The 18,692-nt window shown below is 36.9% G+C and overlaps 1 protein-coding gene and 2 long non-coding RNA genes across 3 annotated transcripts in view; 2 read left to right on the plus strand and 1 right to left on the minus strand.

Annotated features, from left to right (window-relative positions):
• Positions 1 to 18,692, plus strand: part of LOC126592928 (uncharacterized) — a 79,884-nt gene that overhangs the window by 22,877 nt on the left and 38,315 nt on the right. The window lies entirely within an intron of this gene.
• On the minus strand, positions 5,510 to 5,786 carry LOC126592930 (uncharacterized). Its single transcript, XR_007612834.1, has 2 exons — positions 5,738 to 5,786; positions 5,510 to 5,596 (listed from the first exon to the last, which is right to left on the minus strand). It is a non-coding gene; the product is annotated as an uncharacterized LOC126592930 (long non-coding RNA).
• Positions 7,999 to 10,720, plus strand: LOC126592925 (nuclear intron maturase 3, mitochondrial). Its single transcript, XM_050258732.1, has one exon. It carries the CDS (start codon positions 8,120 to 8,122, stop codon positions 10,418 to 10,420), a length of 2,301 nt encoding a protein of 766 aa, XP_050114689.1. The 5' UTR covers positions 7,999 to 8,119; the 3' UTR covers positions 10,421 to 10,720.

An 18,692-nucleotide genomic window follows, 5' to 3' on the forward strand; every position in this document is an offset into this window, starting at 1 on the left:
CTTCTCTATATGATTCAATTGAATATGATTCGGAACAAACTTCCCAAGTCATATTCGTATGCTTTGGCCAAAGACTCCCAAATCATATCTTAGAGTATTCTCCATCCACCATGGAAGGTTAGAGATCCCTTGTTGTGCATTCATATGCCTACATGACTAGATAGCTTGACCTCAATAATGTCGTGGACACTCCTCGTTGGAATGCCTTTGACATGATCAAAAATTAAGGACCTAACCATTAGACATCTATAATACCTCAGGTCAAATGACTACTTTCATATTGCAACTTACGAGTTCTTACATGACATGTATATTCGAACTCTCTTTTGATTGTTGTTTAGTGTACTTGATTACCATTTTGAGCACCTATGTGTTTATCTCAGTGTCCAACACTAAATGACTTGAGACTAGTCATACTCCCGCTTAAGTTAACATAACACATACTAACCTTAGCGGATTGTCAATGCCCAATTGGCAATCCTATGGCTAGGAACATTTCAGGAATGAACATAAGAGAAATGTCTTATTAATCTAACTTAGTTAGATCACTTCTCTCTTAAATTAAATACATTCCTGGATTCCTTTATTGCTAAAAAAAAAAAATAGTGATTAACAATAAGCTTTGCCTATCATTAAACATATAATAGTTTAACACAATAAGTATTCCAAAAGCTATTACATCAAATGGGTGACTTTGTGGGCATACTTCCAACATACCAAAATGAACATAACCGTATGAACCGTAATATATTAGGATTAGTGATGCGTGTTGCTTATTGTCTCGGTTTTCTACTGCGGTAAACAGTTCAAGATCTTCCACATCCACTGTGTCACCAAGTAAATCCAATAAGCATTCACGAGGGTAGGTTCAAGTCTAAAAGACACATCTCCCGATGCATCTCTTGTTCGCCTGTATTCTCAAATTCTTCTAATTTTTCATTCATGTGGGGGATTGTTGGAAATTATATGTTATAATATGAAATATCGTAATATATCATTTTAATAATTGAATGAAAAATAGTGTTAACCATATTTCTTAGAAAGGTTATGTTATTTAGGTGCATTCCCTTGCTAAATGATGTATACTTATAGATGAAAAATTACATCTCTTTAATAAGTAGTGATTGGGTTCTATATAAACCCATGAAACCATTGGGTATTAAATAATAAAAAATTTGAGTTAATTTCTACTCTTGAGAAATAGGGTTTCCCCACTTTATTTCTCTCATTCTTCGTTTGTCAAATTTTGAGTTGTGTCTTGAGAGTACGGAATATATAAAGTTTGTCAGAGTCCAAGGATTGAAGTGCTTTGGCTTCGGATTATAGATTATTGAATCCTGAAATACGGACGCCTACCAAACTAAGTAGGGGCAAAATTCTGTCTTTAGGACATTGCATTTATGCAAGCCTCAATCTCCAAGTTTATCAGTTTTTCTAACTTTCTCTGTAGTTGTTTATATTAATCTCATATATAATTGATGTTGTGAAATTCTTGATGATCATTGGAATTTTTTATGTCATTTTTATATTTTCTAATATTGCTCCAACACATTATTGTTAGCCCATTGTGAGGTTAAGCTCACCCCTCCCCCCTTAATGTAAATAATATCGTTTGTTAAAAAAAATGAATTTTTAATTAATTATTTCAAACAAAGTTTTGAAAAGACTTTTTTTTATGACTTGAATAATAAAAACAAATTTAATAAAAACCGTTTAAAAAATTCGGCAAAAGGAAAATAACTAAAAGAAAACGGTTTTGAAATCAATTTAAAAAGACACTAGGGTTCGACCCTTACTTTAACAATCCTACGAAGTTCTTCCAAGCACTTATGACTTATACATTCATATTTTGAAGGTTAGGTTTTCTCAAAGTATGCTCTACTTAGACCTCTAATCTAGAATGTATATCAAACATGCAATCCGTCCGGACGTTCGAAGCAGATGTGAACATGAGAGACTCATTAAGCACTATGAAAACCCTTTGAAAAATCATACAACCCTTAAGACGTGATGTTCACTCTAAGTGAACTTACAATTATTAAGCACAAGAAGCCATAGCTAATTTCAGGGAACCTTTCGTCCAAAATTGCATCAAACTTTTTTTCTAAATATCCTGATGATGGCCAATCATCAAGCCACTTAGATAGTTTAAACACAATGATTAATAATTCAAAACATGCATACATAATATCATAAGTAAATTGAAAAGAAACTACATATTCTTGCTAAGGCTCGTGACCTCGCCCTAGCAAAGAAAACCCCTTGTAAAATAAACTTGAATCATCAAAAGCTCTCTAAGCCAAATTCTTCAAAGTAGTGCGTCTAGAACCCTAATGGCTAATTAGCTTTATTTATACTATTACAAAATAAAATCTTTGTTAGAAAATGTCTTCTAAAAACTAGGAAACAAAATAAGTTAAAGTAAACTAGAAAACATAATCCTAATCAATTATGAGAAATCTGTCCAGCCATAGATCAGCCACGTTCCAGGCCTTAAACACCTTCAAAATAGGCCCGAGATGACTCATTTTAAAGTTGGAGATGCCCTGAACAGATTTACAGAAGTGTCCAAATCCAAAAGACACCATCTTGGACAATAAAAAACCCAATTAAGTCCGAAATGTCACTTCGACAGCTTCGCGCACTGGTCTTTTATTTCATCACCATAAATTAACCACTAGGTAGAAAAATCTAAAAATTTGATACGAACAAGTTGAAAGACTCACAAACATCCCTCAATTGGAATCACTTCAAAATTCATCCTTTGGATGACTTTTTGCTCAAGAAGGAATCGCATGTCCTACATCGGAAATATAATTCAAAGTATCAAAATCTTACCAAATTAATCACCAAAACATACTAAGATCAGAATTAAATATATATAAAAAAATTGACTCATCAATACTATTGCTTACATACATATTGTTTAGTAGGTTTAAGTTAGAAAAAAGTAGTATCAAAATCTCACCAAATTATACCATTGTGCTATTTAAATACATATGTTTGAGAAGGCTAAATTAAACAGCATATTACAGTGACCAAAAGATTTGTAGTATTCTTTTACGAAAAAAATGGTAGCATTTAGTTGCTCATTGTTCAAAATATTGTGAACAGATTATAAACATGTTACTGGAATGTATTATTTCCTATTTTGTTGTTCTCGGGTTCATCACTTTGTTTCGGTGGATTTTGAAATGCGTTTTTTTCTTCATCTTCACTATGTAGAGGTGTTTTCATTATGAATTTTCCTCTGCAGAGATTTTCAGCTGGTTGCTATTTTGAAAAAAGAGTCATTAGTATGGATGGTTTGTTAAATTTAACTTAAAATAGTAGGACATATAAAAAAACAGATGGGGGCATAAGCTAAGGCAGAGCTTAGTTGTGATTCTGAAGGTGCACATAAAATCCTTATTTCCCTCTATTTTCATCTACTCCATCGGATGCAATGTAAGAGCGACTAAATTAGTGCATTTCCCTCTATTTTCATCTACTCCATCAGATGCAATGTAAGAGCAACTAAATTAGTGCATTCAAACAAACTTTTTTCCTCACTTCAGTCATATGCCAAATATATCTTAATGATTGTTGTGTTCCTTTCAAGTGCAAATATAAGGATAGTATAGTGGCACAAGTAAGGGTGTCGAACCACAGGAACTGATTAGACCTCTACAAATTACAAGTTTTATGTGAACCCTAACAAAACAATGAAACTAACAAATTGAGTTTGGATTTTGATTTGAAAGGTAAAGTAACTTAAAATGCAAGAGAATGTAAATATGAATAATAGAATGATTCATAAACGATGGGAATGGAACTAGGGATAACGATTTCACCATTACAAGCCAATGCCATGAAAATTAAGTCAAAACGCATTTAACTCTCCAATCTGCAACTAGGGTTCGTTTCAGATCATCCATTTGATGTGTGGTTGTGATCAAGTACTCCTAATCTACAACCTAGTTGTGATGTTCAACTTAGATTACCAAATAAGAATCCATTAAGAACAGGAAAACTTCCAAGAACCAAAGAAATCACATGGCAGGATGTATGCATAGCAGTTTCTTCATTCATTCACATGTCTACCAAGATAAAGCATGATATGTACTATAACCTTGATCAAATAATCTGTAAGAAACCTTAATGGTGATCAAACATTAAGATAAATAAACAAATTGAACTATAAAATCAGTGAATGAAACAAGAAAACATATTGATGAATCGAATACTTTAACTTAATAACATAGAGTAGGTTTGCAAGGCTACATCAAAATTCCCAACGACAGAATATATGAATATCAAGAACAACATAAGCGAAATTAAATTCATAAAAAATCCCCTTGAAGCAATTCTGATGTGGAAATCCTTCAAGAATAGCGCGGCTATGTGGTTTCTTCGGTGGCAGCGGATGGTGAAAGGAAATAGGGTTTTGTTTCTGGAAGAAAAGCCAAAGAAAGAGAGGAGAGAGAGCTCTGGGCGACCCCAAGGGAGGCTTGTGAAAAAGTGATATGAAACCCTAGTATTTATATGGTAAATGGGGCTGCAGCTGATTGCAAGGTGATCCCAACCATTAAGCCAAGGTTTTGAACCTTTTCCTTATTTGGCTCCTCCAAATTAGGCTAGATATTCCAATTTCTTTCTCATTCTGCCCTTGGTCTTCTAACCAACCAGATTCGCTTTGAATTCTTTATTTGGGCATCAAAACAGGCCACTAAACTTCTTTCCACGTTTGAATAAGGGTCAACCTCAAAAATGGCACGTTTTCACTTCTTTTGCCTTCAAATTGATCATAAAGTACATGTAACTGCATACTAACATAAAATAAGGTAAAATGCAACAAGTTTAACTCAAAAACATCACAAAGAGACTAGAAATGGATGGTATAAATGCAAGAAATATATGAGTTATCAATGATACTAATTAGACAGAGTTGGAAGTTCAAATAAATCATATTTAGCAATAAAAACAGTAAAATGAACATAGAGGATCAATCAACATCTACAAACAAATGTATATGTAGAAATTAAAACACTAAAGAAGGTATATAATCTTTATGATGAAGATGTAATAAACTGTTTCAATTAGTTTCATGAAGGAACCATATATATATGAAGGAATTCTGTGTAAAGGCACATTCACACCACCGACATTTTTTAAATAAATACAATCTCAAATTCACTCTAGCATTTCTATCTTGGAAGGCAATGTTGTGAATAAATTTATTAAATAGAAGAAAAAAAGTACAAACAAAGGGCGGGTGGGCAGGAACCTTACCACTCATAAAAAAATATAGCTTATTGAGCCAGTACAGTCTAAGAGACCAGAATAATAACTATACATGTAGAGAAATTCACATGCACAAGCTAAAGTCAGTGAAAGATAAAAAAAAAAAAAACCAAATATCTTTCGCTCCACACAAAGAAAACAAAACATCAAGGACCAAACTAGCAAAACCAAAAATTCGATCATGAAGAAAGGTTATGAATGGAAGCAGAAATGCACAAGGAGGACAAGAATAAACTCCCAAAATTATTCACACCGAAATTAGCCAAACAATCAACAATTGCATTACCCTCTTGGAAATATGAGTGGCATGAACCTGCATGGGGAGAAAAGAGCAAGGTAATTAATCCAACGAACACGCAAAAGCCAATGAATCTTGCAAGAAGCAGAAGAAAGAAAATTGACTACTAAAGAAGAATCGTATTCAATCCACAAAAAGTTTTAACCATTTTCCTACCTAAATCCACGGCATGAACAACCGCATGCAACTCCGCATCTAAAGAAGAAGCAATTCCGATTGAAGCTGCAAAACAGCCTAACCTATTGCCAAATTCGCCAAACCAGGGGCACCACGAGCGGCATCATTAGGTTAAGTGAGCAAAAGATGATATATACTAATAAAATTGACCAAGCCGAATTAACAAGGGCAGTTTAGTTTCTGAGTTTTTGCTTTAGTTCGATCAAAATTTATTATAATACGCTCTTGTGCAACCAGTTAAGAGGGTACTTAAGATTTAAAGAACTTACGGCTTCAATGAGGAGGCCATTGATCCATATACAGTACAAAAATATGTTCTGCCCCAAAATTATCACAAGTATCAGCGACAAAGTTTGCTTCTCTTTCTCTTACGACAAGCACAAGAAGATAGAGATTACTAGAACTTTGCTGTTCGTCCAGCTCAGCATCAACTTGTTATAAAATTGGTTGAATACTGGTTACATGCTTAGCTGGCAATCCCTATCTTATGTACTCATATCTCTCCCACTTTCTCTCTTCCATTCAGATACGCCAGTGGACATTTTTGATAGTTGCCACTGATGAATGCAAGGATGAGGAACTGCATCACTCCCGGCAGGTTTGCAAATGACGAGGCCCTTCTTGGTGGAAACTCCTCCGGCGGTGGCATTCTCTGTGAAGCCGTCGCTAGGCCTGGCGTAGAGTTTCTCCAGCGCTATGGAGGATGAGAGAACTGTAGAGGAAGCTCTGAGAGAGCCATGAGAGTGTAATGGTCAGAAATTTGTGGTATGAGAGAAAAAGAGGGAGGACAGAGAGAGTGAGGGAATGGACTACGTCTATAACAATTAATTGAGCCACCAAGGGCCACGGCTTCATCACCCCCAACGAGGAAATGTAACCATATTAATAACATACATGTCATTTATTATTTAGTTTACCATATCATGTGACATAAAATCTAGTCTATAAAAAGATGCTGCTATTTGTATTTTAAAAATGTCATCTTGCATTCTTCTCGTAAAAAATAATATTTAATAAGTGTATGAATTGATTCTAGATGATTAACTTGTATATACGCCAATTTTGGTCAAGAGTACTTTAAAACGACATCTTTGTATTCTTCTATAATAAAATTACAAGTGCATGATGAATTTTTTAATGTTTCTGGCCAGATGAAGCATATTATATGGAACTTTGCTCTCCTATGCTTCAAAGAACAAAAAAGAGTGGTAAAAATTTAACTAATTCTCATTTAGTTACATAGCAATAGTTCATTAGTTAATAAAAATGTGCGGTGGAGAATTTCTGATAATACATGTACTTGAGTGATGCTCTCCTGTGCATCAAACCACAAAGGGCAAAGGTTGAGATTTAACCAAATCTCAATCGCCCACTCGTGAAAAATAATGTGCTGAGAAAATTCCCGTATGTACATTTTTTTTTTTTTTTGGAAATTCGGGCAAGGTTGCCCATAAGATGAACCACAACCAGCATTACAACACAAGGGCCCAAAATGTACAACACAGAGGCCCAAAAACAAAAAACACAAACAAACAACAGAAGCCCAATCAAAAGGTGAGACTAAAGCAAAGAAACACAAAAACAACCGGAGCCGACGCGATTTCCGCCATAGCCGCCGCGGCAACCACCAAAATCGCAGCCGTGCATGTCGATTTAGCCAAAGTCGCACCCCAAACAACACCGCGCCTCACCGAAATCAGCAACCAACGCCAAGCTTCACTCCAAGGCCAGCTACAGACACCAGAGAATTGACAGCCAAGGGAAAGAAGCTCATGGCAGACCATGAGCAACACTGCCAACAAGGGCAGACAACAAAGAGAAGGTGGGGGTGCAAGGAACACCCAACCCAGTGCAAGCACCAGATCAAAGCACACCAACTCAAAACATCGCAACAAAGTGCTACAAAGGGAGACTGAAGCTTGGAAGTTGGAGGAAGTCAGAGGAGAGATAGCAAAGGGGAGAGAAGAAGGCAAATCGGCCAATAAACCCAGGGAAGAAAACGGCGAAAGGAAGAGGAGAAAGAGAAGGAGAAAGAAACAAAAGAAAACCCACCGATCCCAGCCGGAGCTAGGACCGGTGGCGCCGGAATTAAACGCGATGGAGAAACACTCACACAGATCGGTGAGAATAACCCTCACACAGAGGGAAGGTCTCTCACGGAGAGAGAAAGGGAAAAGTCTTCCCGTATGTACATTTGGCAAAAAAAATGTATAGTATGCGTACTATGGAGGCCCAATCATATAAACCAAAAGTACACTCGATCCGACCTGCGGGTTCAGCATCCGTTTGCTCATCTCTATAAACTGATGCTCTTCCCTTTGAGTTTCAAAGACAAATTCGAAAGTGGAGGTTTTAGCTTCAATGCTCATAAACCTCAGAAGAAGAATAACCATTCTTCCATTTCACACAAATCCTTCACCCTCCATTTCTCTGAATCTCATCTCAACTTCCACACAAATCCCACGCTCGGACTCTACAAATCCCCTATCAGAATCCCAACTCAAATCCTTAGTTCTAAGCCAATTCAGCCATGGCAAATTCACAAACCTCCTCCAAAACGTCGTCGCTTTGCCCGCTCTTCTCCTCACCGCCTGCCAAAACCTCACTTCCCCAAAAACCCAGAACGGCAACGGCCTCAGCCCCTCCCTTCTCGATTCGGTTTCGAAGCGGTTCTCAATCCACGAAATGGGTCGGCAGCTGTGCGAGAATCGGTTTGATGTCGGAGCTCGCAGCGTTGCAATGGCGGCCCAGAGAAACAGAGGTGAGTCTTTGGTATTGCCTAACTTGAAATTGAAGGTTTTGATTGAAGCTATTAGGATGGTATTGGGAATTGTTTATGATGAACGTTTTGTGACATTTTCTTATGGTGGTCGTGTTAATATGGGACGTCATACTGCCATTAGGTACCTTAAGAACTCTGTAGAAAACCCCAGTTGGTGGTTTAGTGTTGGATTTAACCGCGAAAAGTTTGATCAACGAAATGTGAATAAGTTGTGCTTATTTATGCAAGAGAAGATAGATGATGAGATTTTGATTGATGTTATAAAGAAGTTGTTTGAATGCGGCGCAGTGAGAATTGAGTTGGGTAGTTGTTGCCTTGGAAGAGGGTTTCCTCAGGAAAGCGGGTTGACTTCGATTTTGATGAATATCTACTTTAATGGGTTTGATAAAGAAATTCAAGAAATGCGTCTGAGGAAGAATCAAGAGCATCCGAAATTTGTTTCGAATGAACTTGTGTCGAAGCATGATGTGTTTTATAAGCCAGTGAAGATATATGCGGTTAGATACTTGGATGAGATATTAATAATAACCTCTGGATCTAAGATGTTGACAATGGATTTGAAGAACTGGGTTGTGAAGTACTTAGAGGGAACACTGGAATTGAAGGTGGATGGGCTAAAAACAGCTATTCATAGCGCAGTTTCTGAGAAGATTGATTTTATGGGGATGGAATTACAGGCAGTTCCGCCTTCGGTTTTGAATCCCCCCATGTCAGAAAAGGCCACCAGAGCACGAAAAAAGTACCTAAGACAGAAGGAAGTCAAAGCTCTGGAATTGAGAAATGCCAGAGAGAGGAACAGGAAGAAATTGGGATTGAAAATAATGAGTCATGTTTATAAGAAGTTGAAGAGAAGTAGTGGGTTTAAATCTGAACATCAAATTGAGAATGAAGTCAGGGAAATCTTCAGAACCTGGGGTGGCGAGACAGTGCAAGAGTTTCTTGGGTCGTTGGAGGAGCATTGGGAATGGTACCATAAATTATCAGCAGGTGATTTTCTCTCTTTGAGGCACATTAGAGATCAACTGCCTCAAGAGCTTGTTGATGCTTATGATAAGTTCCAAGGGCAAGTACACAAGCATTTGAACCCAGTCAAAGCTAGAAGGGCATTGGAGGAAGAAGAAAGGAGGGCAAAAGAAGAAGAGGAACAGAAATATGCTAAGGCCACAGTTGAGGATTTGGCAAAGCTCTGTGTGAAAGCCGATGCACCGATAGAACTTATTAGGAAGATGGTTAGGTTGATTGGGTTTACAAATCATATGGGTCGTCCCCAACCAATTACTTTACTAACTGCACTGGAAGATGCTGATATCATTAAGTGGTATGCGGGTATAGGGAGAAGATGGCTGGAATTTTACTGCTGCTGCCATAACTTCAAGATGGTCAAAACTGTTGTGACTTATCACATGAGGTTCTCTTGCATATTGACTCTAGCGGAAAAGCACGAATCCACCAAACAGGAAGCCATGAAACATTATACTAAAGATTTGAAAGTCTTTGATTTAGATGGAAATGAAGAAGTACACTTCCCCACAGAAAGGGAAGTGAAAATGATGGGAGATAAAAATCTCTCTGATCCAAAACCTGTGGATGGGGCGCTATCTTTGGCTTTGATTAGATTAGCTTCTGATGAGCCTCCGTATTCATGTGTCGCTCATTTCTGCAACAGAACTGATACCATTGTTTATCGGGTACGACTACTGCAAAATCACTTGAATGTGAACCCCATGGATGAAAAGAAATGGGTCCCTGGTATGGGTGCAATTAACGAAAGCCTCAACTTGAAATGTTTTCCGGTTTGTCCTGATCATACACATGATTTATACATGGGGAGAATCACCTTTCAGGACATTGATTGTACTTCATTTGTGGAGGTAGACTGAGTTTTACATTCCTCTGGTTCGGTGTGTGATTAGGTCCTAGTCTACAAGGGCCGTTGATGCGTTGAGGTTGACAATTCTTGCGTCTGCTTAAGCCAGGTGTGTGATTTTTGTACATTATCTCCGCTGTGTATTAAGTAGTAGTGATAACAAGGAAACTTTTCGATAATATATGATTCCGCATCTTACATCTCATTTGTAGACTAGAATTAAGTAGTAAACTAAAACTTCTCACAGGCCTTTTGGATGGTAAATAACTTAGCTGATGAAATAGACCAGCGAAGATTGCTCTCTTTTCCCGAATTTTAAGATTTTGCATACCTCTACTTCAACAACGGATTTTGCATATGGAAACCCGATTTTGTTTTCGTGTGATGAGGCGTCATAAGTTTCTTGTATTATAAACTTAATTATTTGCATATCTCCTTTGTTGCACTAAACATTAACAGTTGAAGTACTCGGCTCCTTCTGGTTATGAGGTCCCTGGAATGAGAAATTTTTCATTGTGATGGGAACATGAGTGGTACACCACATGTTTTTATGTAAGTGGTGGCAAATTTTATTTTTTAAGTTATTAACTTTTTAACGCACAAATCCCGCAATTTGTATAGTGATACGTGGTGTACCATCTCGTGTGCCGGTCAACGTCAAACGTCGAACGAATGACTTTTTGGTTCATTCACCATGGTAGTTTGATTGAGACAACATTCCCGTTTTTCCAGTAGTATAAAACTATTTGGGATCAAAAGGAGCGGGGTAAAGCCATACTGTGTTCTTGCTGTCGATATTTGTTTTAATCCGTGGCTTAAATGGCTCAAGATTCTTAGAAGTCTCCCAGCCATTGGTGTAAATACATCTTTGTAAAGAAGAAAAAAAAATCCAAAATAATCTTGAACACAAGTCATGTGCCACAACATGCTTTACATGGAAAACTTACGGAGTTAAGGTAAGATGACAAATTAATGATTTTGAAAAATTTATATGACAAAGAGCTTAAAAATTTATGTTCATATGATAAACTGAAAAATGTGTATAAGTTCATGTGATATTTCAAAAATTTAATATGAACTATGAATTTTTTTAATGCATAGAACAAATTGATGGTATGATTACTAAGTAACATAATCATCCAAATGTATGGAACAAATGGACGGTTCACCATGAATATACTACTCGGTACTTATACTGTTGATTTGTTCTATACATTTGGATGCATAAAAATCTCAAATTCGAATTATTTTTTGTATAGGATGATCATCAAATGACAAAATAAGAAATGAAACGGTGTGCTTTATTCACAAAAAATGAGATATGTGCATTCCCTCGTGAGGATGCTAGTATTATCCATATTTTCACAACAAAACTATAGTTTATAAAGAAGCTAGTCACAACAAAATATCTAGGGGTTAAACCTAGGGGTGATTTTCAGTCGGATCGGATTGGAAATAAGCATTCCAATCCCAATCCAAAGAAGTTTCGGGAATCAAATATTTCAGAATAGTATAAAAATTTATCAGAAATTTCAGAATTGATATTATCTCGAAATTTTTGGAACATAATTTGAATCTCCTATATTTTGCAAGACTTTGAAAAATTTCAAACCTTTATGTATCCACCATTCTTCTTCTTCTTTTTTTTTTTTTTGCAATATTTATAGGCCGTTACGTATGTGTATACTCTTCGTTTTTAATACATAATAGTAAGATTTAATATACAAAATGCGAAATAAAGCATACATAAACATAACATTAAGCATGATAAATAAGAATATGCATGGTTTGTTTTACGGAAATTTTATTTAAACTCATCTAATCTCTTTCTATACTCAACTTAAATTTTAAATGTTAATTGTTTATTTTACCCTGTTGCATAATTACTATTAAGTACAAAATGAAATTAATAATAAAAACCAAATTTATCAATAGACCCACATTCTATAATTAAACCGTAGCATCACCCTTTGTTTATCCTGAGTTCATCCGACTAAAACACTAATACCTCTGAAGGAGAAAAACAAGCTTTTCTATTGGTGGATGGTGATTTTGAAGTTTTTAATCCTCCAACTAAGATATGACTCGATTTATGAATATTTTGTTTGTTTGCTTCTTTGGATTAAATTTCATACTTTTTACATTATATTGTTTTTGTTTTTCTTTGCCGTCTGTATGCGCCCCAAAACACCAATGCAAGGATTTTTTATTGGTATTGCAAAGACATAAAACTTGATTCTTGGTGCAAATAAAGATTGCTCAACCTTAACCACGAACTAGCAGGTGGCATGTCTTGCACCTTTTTTTATTCGAAATAGCTCCAATTTGTTTATTTGTTTATTAACATAGCAGCAAAACACCCAGCCCTATGTCACTTCAAAGTTTCTTAAAAATTACATGAAAATACTCGATTTAAAAAGGAATGAACGCTTGCATAACATTCTCTTGGCAAATTCAAGTCTATGGAATGATCTCTTGGATACTAAGTCCATGGATGGGTTGTGGTAGCAGAAAGAAAAAAAAAAGTAGCCATCGAAATGCTAATCCTATACGACATATGCAATTATAGAGGGGCAAAGGACGCCTCTTTGAAAAAAAAAAAATATTCAATTAGAGATGTTATTTTATAAAGGGAATGGGTGTAAAGATAATTTTACATTTTGAATTGGGTTTGAGAAGGTAGTTTAGGTAATAAATTTGGGTTTAAAGAGATATTAATTCTTTAATAAAAAATAATATGGGTGAAGAGAGTAAGTTTGGTGTAGAAAGAAGTTAGATGGGTTCAAATAAAATTTCCCTTTTTTATAGTACTAAGATTGAGAAATTTCGGGTCGGATAAGTACATTCCAATTGCCATCCAAATAGCCCAACGTGGTTGGGGGTGTGGCAATTGAGAATTCCAAATAAAATGGAAAAATTTTGTTTGGCGATGTTGCAACAATGCATTGGTTGTGCGCTAGAATCTCCAACGAAGACATATTAGAGTGCTTGAGACGTGTGGCATTTGTGCAACGCATACTGAGATGGAGAATCATCTATTATTCGAATGTGAATTTAGTCGGGCATTTTGGTTTGGCATACTGCTTCAACTAAATTTGCGGGAGGTGTTCGGGCAAGAAATCTGGTTGGTGGGCGTTCCTGGCTCGAACATTCAGCTCCCCGAGGAGTTGGCACTTGGTTGATTGTCGGGCTCTTGCTTGTCGCAATGCTGCAAGAGGAGAACAAAGTTAGTTCTGAAATGTGCCTTTGTGGGGCCTTAGGTATAGGCATTGAGGCTCACAATCAAAACCAACTAAGTGCTTAGGCATGCCACTGCCATCTTTGTATGGCAGATGTAGAACAAGTGTATTTTAAGCCGATTACTTGTGCCCTAAGTTATTTCTGACTTCTTGTTTATCAAAGGATTGTTGTAGATGGGTTAAGTCTACATTACGTTCTTTTCTATGCCTTGAGATCAAGGACCTTTAGTTATCTTGTATGTTTAAAGGGTGAAAGTCCAGATCTGATCAAACATCAGTTTAACTCATTTCCATCCTCTTATGACGATAAAACCATTAAGTAAATCAGATCTGAGAACTAATGGGGTTTTGGGTCATTAAAAGATTGAAAACAACTTGAAAATAAACTGGGGGATGCATTATAACACCAGATCTATTAATTGAAAGACAAAACAAAGAGGGTCGGGCAAGATTAAACGTCTTGCAGTCTCTTCTCTTTGCCGTTACAAAAGGATTGAGTACTAAAGAGGATGACTGGAAAGAGTTTATATACGAGAGATCAATACTACAATATTTAGGAAAAGGTAGCAGAGCTTTTACATAGATAAAATATGTCTTTCTAAGGAAATCTAAGGCTAAAAAGGTGCAGAGTCTTGACAAATCACGGCTTTCTGGGTACTTGCTTGGCTGGGAGACAAGTTATATGTTTGTTTGTTTGATTGGTTGAGTGTCCTTGCCTCTAAGCCCTCTTCCTCCTTTTATATATGAATTAACCTAACTTGTGTTGTTTATGTTCTTGCCCGAAAGCAATTGGAGAGTAGGGAACCATCAGTATTTTACATGCTATGCCATTCATAAAGTGCTTTTGGGCCGATAGTTGGTGGATTTCCATCTGTTGTCACTTCCTTTGTAAGCATCTAATCTTTGCATTTAATGAGGAGCCATCATGTTGTCTCGAAGTGGACATCTAGACTTGGTGCTGGGCTTCGGGCAGAAACTCCTCTTATTGAACTTTTTTGGGCTTTCTCTCCTCTAAGCTCAAAGTTAAATATTAACCTAAACAGGAGGAGGTAGTGGGGGTGGATTTCATTGATAGTTGGAAAAAAGATTTGTTCGAAAGTTTAGGATGTGGTGGAGAAGGAGGATATCCTGCAGAGCATTGTGCTGAAGGGCCTTCCAACATTTGGTACCCTCAAACTCAACTGCAATGCAGCGTGGTGTAGCAAACGAAAACCGGGGGTGCGGGATTGGTCCTTCGGGATTTTGTTGGGCTATTGGTTGCTGCTGAAGGGACGGATAAGTTGCAGGCGTTATCTGCTGTGACGGCAGAGGCAGCTGCTATTAAGGAGCGTTGTGTTTTGTCGGTAGGAAGGTTACAATAACTTGGTTGTTGAATCCGATTAGCAGGTCGTGATTCAAATGGCTAAAAGGATGAACAGTGTGGATGCAGCAATGGAAAATACAATACATGATATATGGGCTATTGCAAATGAAGTGGGGATCGCTTCTTTTGAGTTTACTTGTAGGGAAGGTAACCGAGCGGTGCATGCCGTGGCTGCGTTTGTTCAAACCCATGTGGTTCGTTTAGCTAGGCCCAGAGTTTCCTCTTAATATTCTAGCTAATGATGTAAACCTTTCAATTCGTATTTAATAAAAAGTTATCTTTATGACAAAAAAAAAAAAAAAAAAAAAATTGCTATCCAAGTCTTTAGAAATTTTGGACTCAAAACAGAAATTTTTTTATTCGGATTGAAATTTCCAGTCCCACTTGCACCTCTAGTCAAACCTAAAACATTTTTCACAATTGCTAGAAAAACGAAGGCTAGATAATTTTAGTGGGGAGGTTGTGTAGGAACTTCCATTAAAACTCATGGCTTCGTCATTATGTTTATTGGATTTCATAACCTTTATGATGAAGTTATATTGTCAACTTAGTTACGACCAATACATTTTCATACTTAACTGGTTGGCCGATCGTGTTGGGGTGTGTCAATTTGATAGCAGTTGTCTCATCGTTAGAAGAAGTAAAGTTTGTTTTGATTTTTGTAACATTATTGCTTCAGTGCTTATGAGTTTAATATCTCTACAATAAACACACATGTTTTGAACATCAATTTTTGGAAAATCTCTTTTTTTTTATTTATTTTTTATTTTTTTAAAGGTAACGTGTCAGACAACCATGCCAATATAAACCGCTGTGTTTTTATTCAAGTCGTCGATGTGGGACTCTTTGGCACTAATTTCTATTCGTTTGCTCAGTGATTTGAAGTTCCTTTGTGCACAAAACTGAGAATACAAATCTCTGTAGCTCCTCCTGTACTCAAAAGATCTATTCTTCTTCGTCCACTCTCGTTCTTCTTCTTCTTCCTCCTCTTTCTCGTTTTCTTCTTCCCCTTCCTCGTCTTCATCCACGCTCGTAACTGGAATCTTCTTCTTCGTCCACACTCATATTCTGGTCTGGTCTCAACTGGAATCAAACCCTCTTCCCCATTTTTGAAAGTTAATCACTCTGTAAGCTCGTTTTGATGACCTCGACAGCGCTGTTTCGGTTTTTGGTTCGATTCAAGAACCAAATACCATGTTGTGGAATTTAATGATGAAGTCCCATGTCGAATGTGGTCAGCGTTGTTGCTGTACACAAAGATGCGTGAGTTGGGTGTTTCGCATGATTGCTTTACGTTCCTGATTGTAAACCGGGCGGTTATGACGCAGCACGAAGCAAGCGATGAAGGGGTTACCAGTGTACTGGGCCAACCCTGAGAATTTGGGGTCCTAGGCGAGTCCTCGAAGTGGGGCCCTAAAGTTCTCTGGCCGTCGGTTCTTTGTACATTGATATGTATAAAAAAAGAATTCGCTATATACATTAAAAAAATTCTATTTCTATATTAAATATCATTAAAAATTAGTATCAAAAGAAGATAGATATACAAACATTAGTTAAATATTATACGTCTCACGTTTTTATAAGCAAATGTATTAAATGTTTGCAATCAAGCGTCTAAGATTGAGAGTGAAGAACAATAAACTTGATGATCAAGAGAGTAAAGAACAATAAAATTTGAATGACGAGTATAGTAAATTCGACAACGCCAATTGTTTCTCTAATTTTTTTTTTCTATAATCAACATCACACAAATGAATTGAATATTGAAATAATCCAGTGAATAATTGACATACCCCGACTGAGATTGAGGCATGCTGGCCGTCATGTGAGGGTGACGTAGCCATGTGCACAGTGCGGAAGCAATAAAGATAAGAAATATACGAATAAATAAAAATTGAAAGTTACTAATGTGCACTAATAAACAGGAAGTGCTAGGAGTGAGATACAAGTGTAATTACTCATAATCAGAGCATAGAAAGTCTAGATGCAGTCTAGTAGGACAAATACTAATTATACAGTACCAAAATACGTCCTACAATTATTTAGTTCTGTCAGAACCGCCGAAATCCTCGTACGCCACCAACAACAAGTGTACCTAAAACCTGGACGGGTGCAAAACAGAAAATGTGAGTGGGCAAAAACAAATGTTTTCAAATTCATTTCATTTCTCAAAAGTTATAATCCCTTGCCGTAAAACATAAATAATTTTCCCAGAAATAGAATATAAACATATGCATAAATATATATGTAAATATCTCAATTCAAATCATGCTTCACATAATCATATTCATAAGTATGCTATGCCAAAACATAAAATAGAATAAGTAACTCATGTGAGAATAAATTCATGAAAAATAACATATTAGTCGGAACCCCTGCATAAGTCTGCACGGTTGAATTCATAGCTCATTATTCAATCTAGCCGGAGTCACTACAATGGCCTATACGGCACTACACTGCACACAAGTCGGAACCACTAAAAGGGTCTGTACGACAAGACTGGGTGTAATATAATTATGCTCAATACTATGCTCTCATAATAGTTGGGCGATAAATCGCTAGTCACCTACAAGTCGGAACCACTAAAAGGGTCTGTACGACAAGACTGTGCACCTAAATTGGATCCAATGTGAGCATATGGTGTGGGAGGTGACATTATAAACAAGCCTGTGTCATATCTCTGGCTAAATCACAATCACCCTATGTGTAGGTTTATGAGCTCAATGTTTCTCAATCACAACTTTAATCATATTCACCATTCATAACTCACTTGAGCTTACCTGAGCGTCCACAGCACAACAATTGTATAATATGCATCATATACCAATTCATATACAAAATATAATTTCATATGCATGGCATTTCAAGGCATACTTTCATTTAAAGGCATTTTTTGGGAAAATATTAAGTATATAAGTATATACTGAAAACCAAAAGCCCACTCACTGGTATGTCGAAGGGTCGTAGCTCCCGAGTCGCCCTTGACTGCGCTCGTCCTCAGGATAAGCCTCCCCTATATGCGAAACAACTATAACAAGGTTAGTTTAAAGCACCTAACCAATACTAGCTAATAACTTCTCATGGATAACTCAAATGAGTGTTTGAATATACCAACGTGATCTACACAACCTCATGAACATCCCCATATTTTTAGAATAATTTTTCATGACTCCACGCACCCTCACGCGCCGGCCAAGGCACGGCAACACGCGCCGCCCACGCATAGGGACCTTAACAGAATTCCTTAACCCCGTTAGGAATATTCCGTCAAATAGTGACGAAAACCGTTCAACTAACCAACACCGTTAGGAATATCCCGTCAAAGTTGACGGAATATTCCGTCATCCCCTACCTTAGAACTCCGGTGACTGTCGCTGGCACCGGAAACCGGGAAATTCTTAAAATCCTTATATCTCCGTCAATTCTTAACCAAAACTCATGAAACTTGAACCAAATTGAAGCTTAGGAAAAATAGAACATAATCTTACCAATTCCAAGCTCCAAAAATCACGGGATGTTGCTTGAGAAAGCTCGACAATTCCGGCCAAATTTCAGACTCTTTAAACTTGACTTTCCGACGTCCAATTTGCTTGGTTTTTCTTCTCCGAGCTTCATACGAACGTCCTAAAGCTCTCTATGAGCTTAAAATCCCCTGAAACATCCATAATTATGACCACATGAAC

The sequence above is a fragment of the Malus sylvestris genome, chromosome 12, assembly GCF_916048215.2.
Source record: "Malus sylvestris chromosome 12, drMalSylv7.2, whole genome shotgun sequence".
Classification (NCBI taxonomy): Eukaryota; Viridiplantae; Streptophyta; class Magnoliopsida; order Rosales; family Rosaceae; genus Malus; species Malus sylvestris.

Bases quoted from the DNA above. Each gene is read 5' to 3' on its own strand.
- LOC126592925 (XM_050258732.1), top strand. From the start codon at position 8,120: ATGCTCATAAACCTCAGAAGAAGAATAACCATTCTTCCATTTCACACA.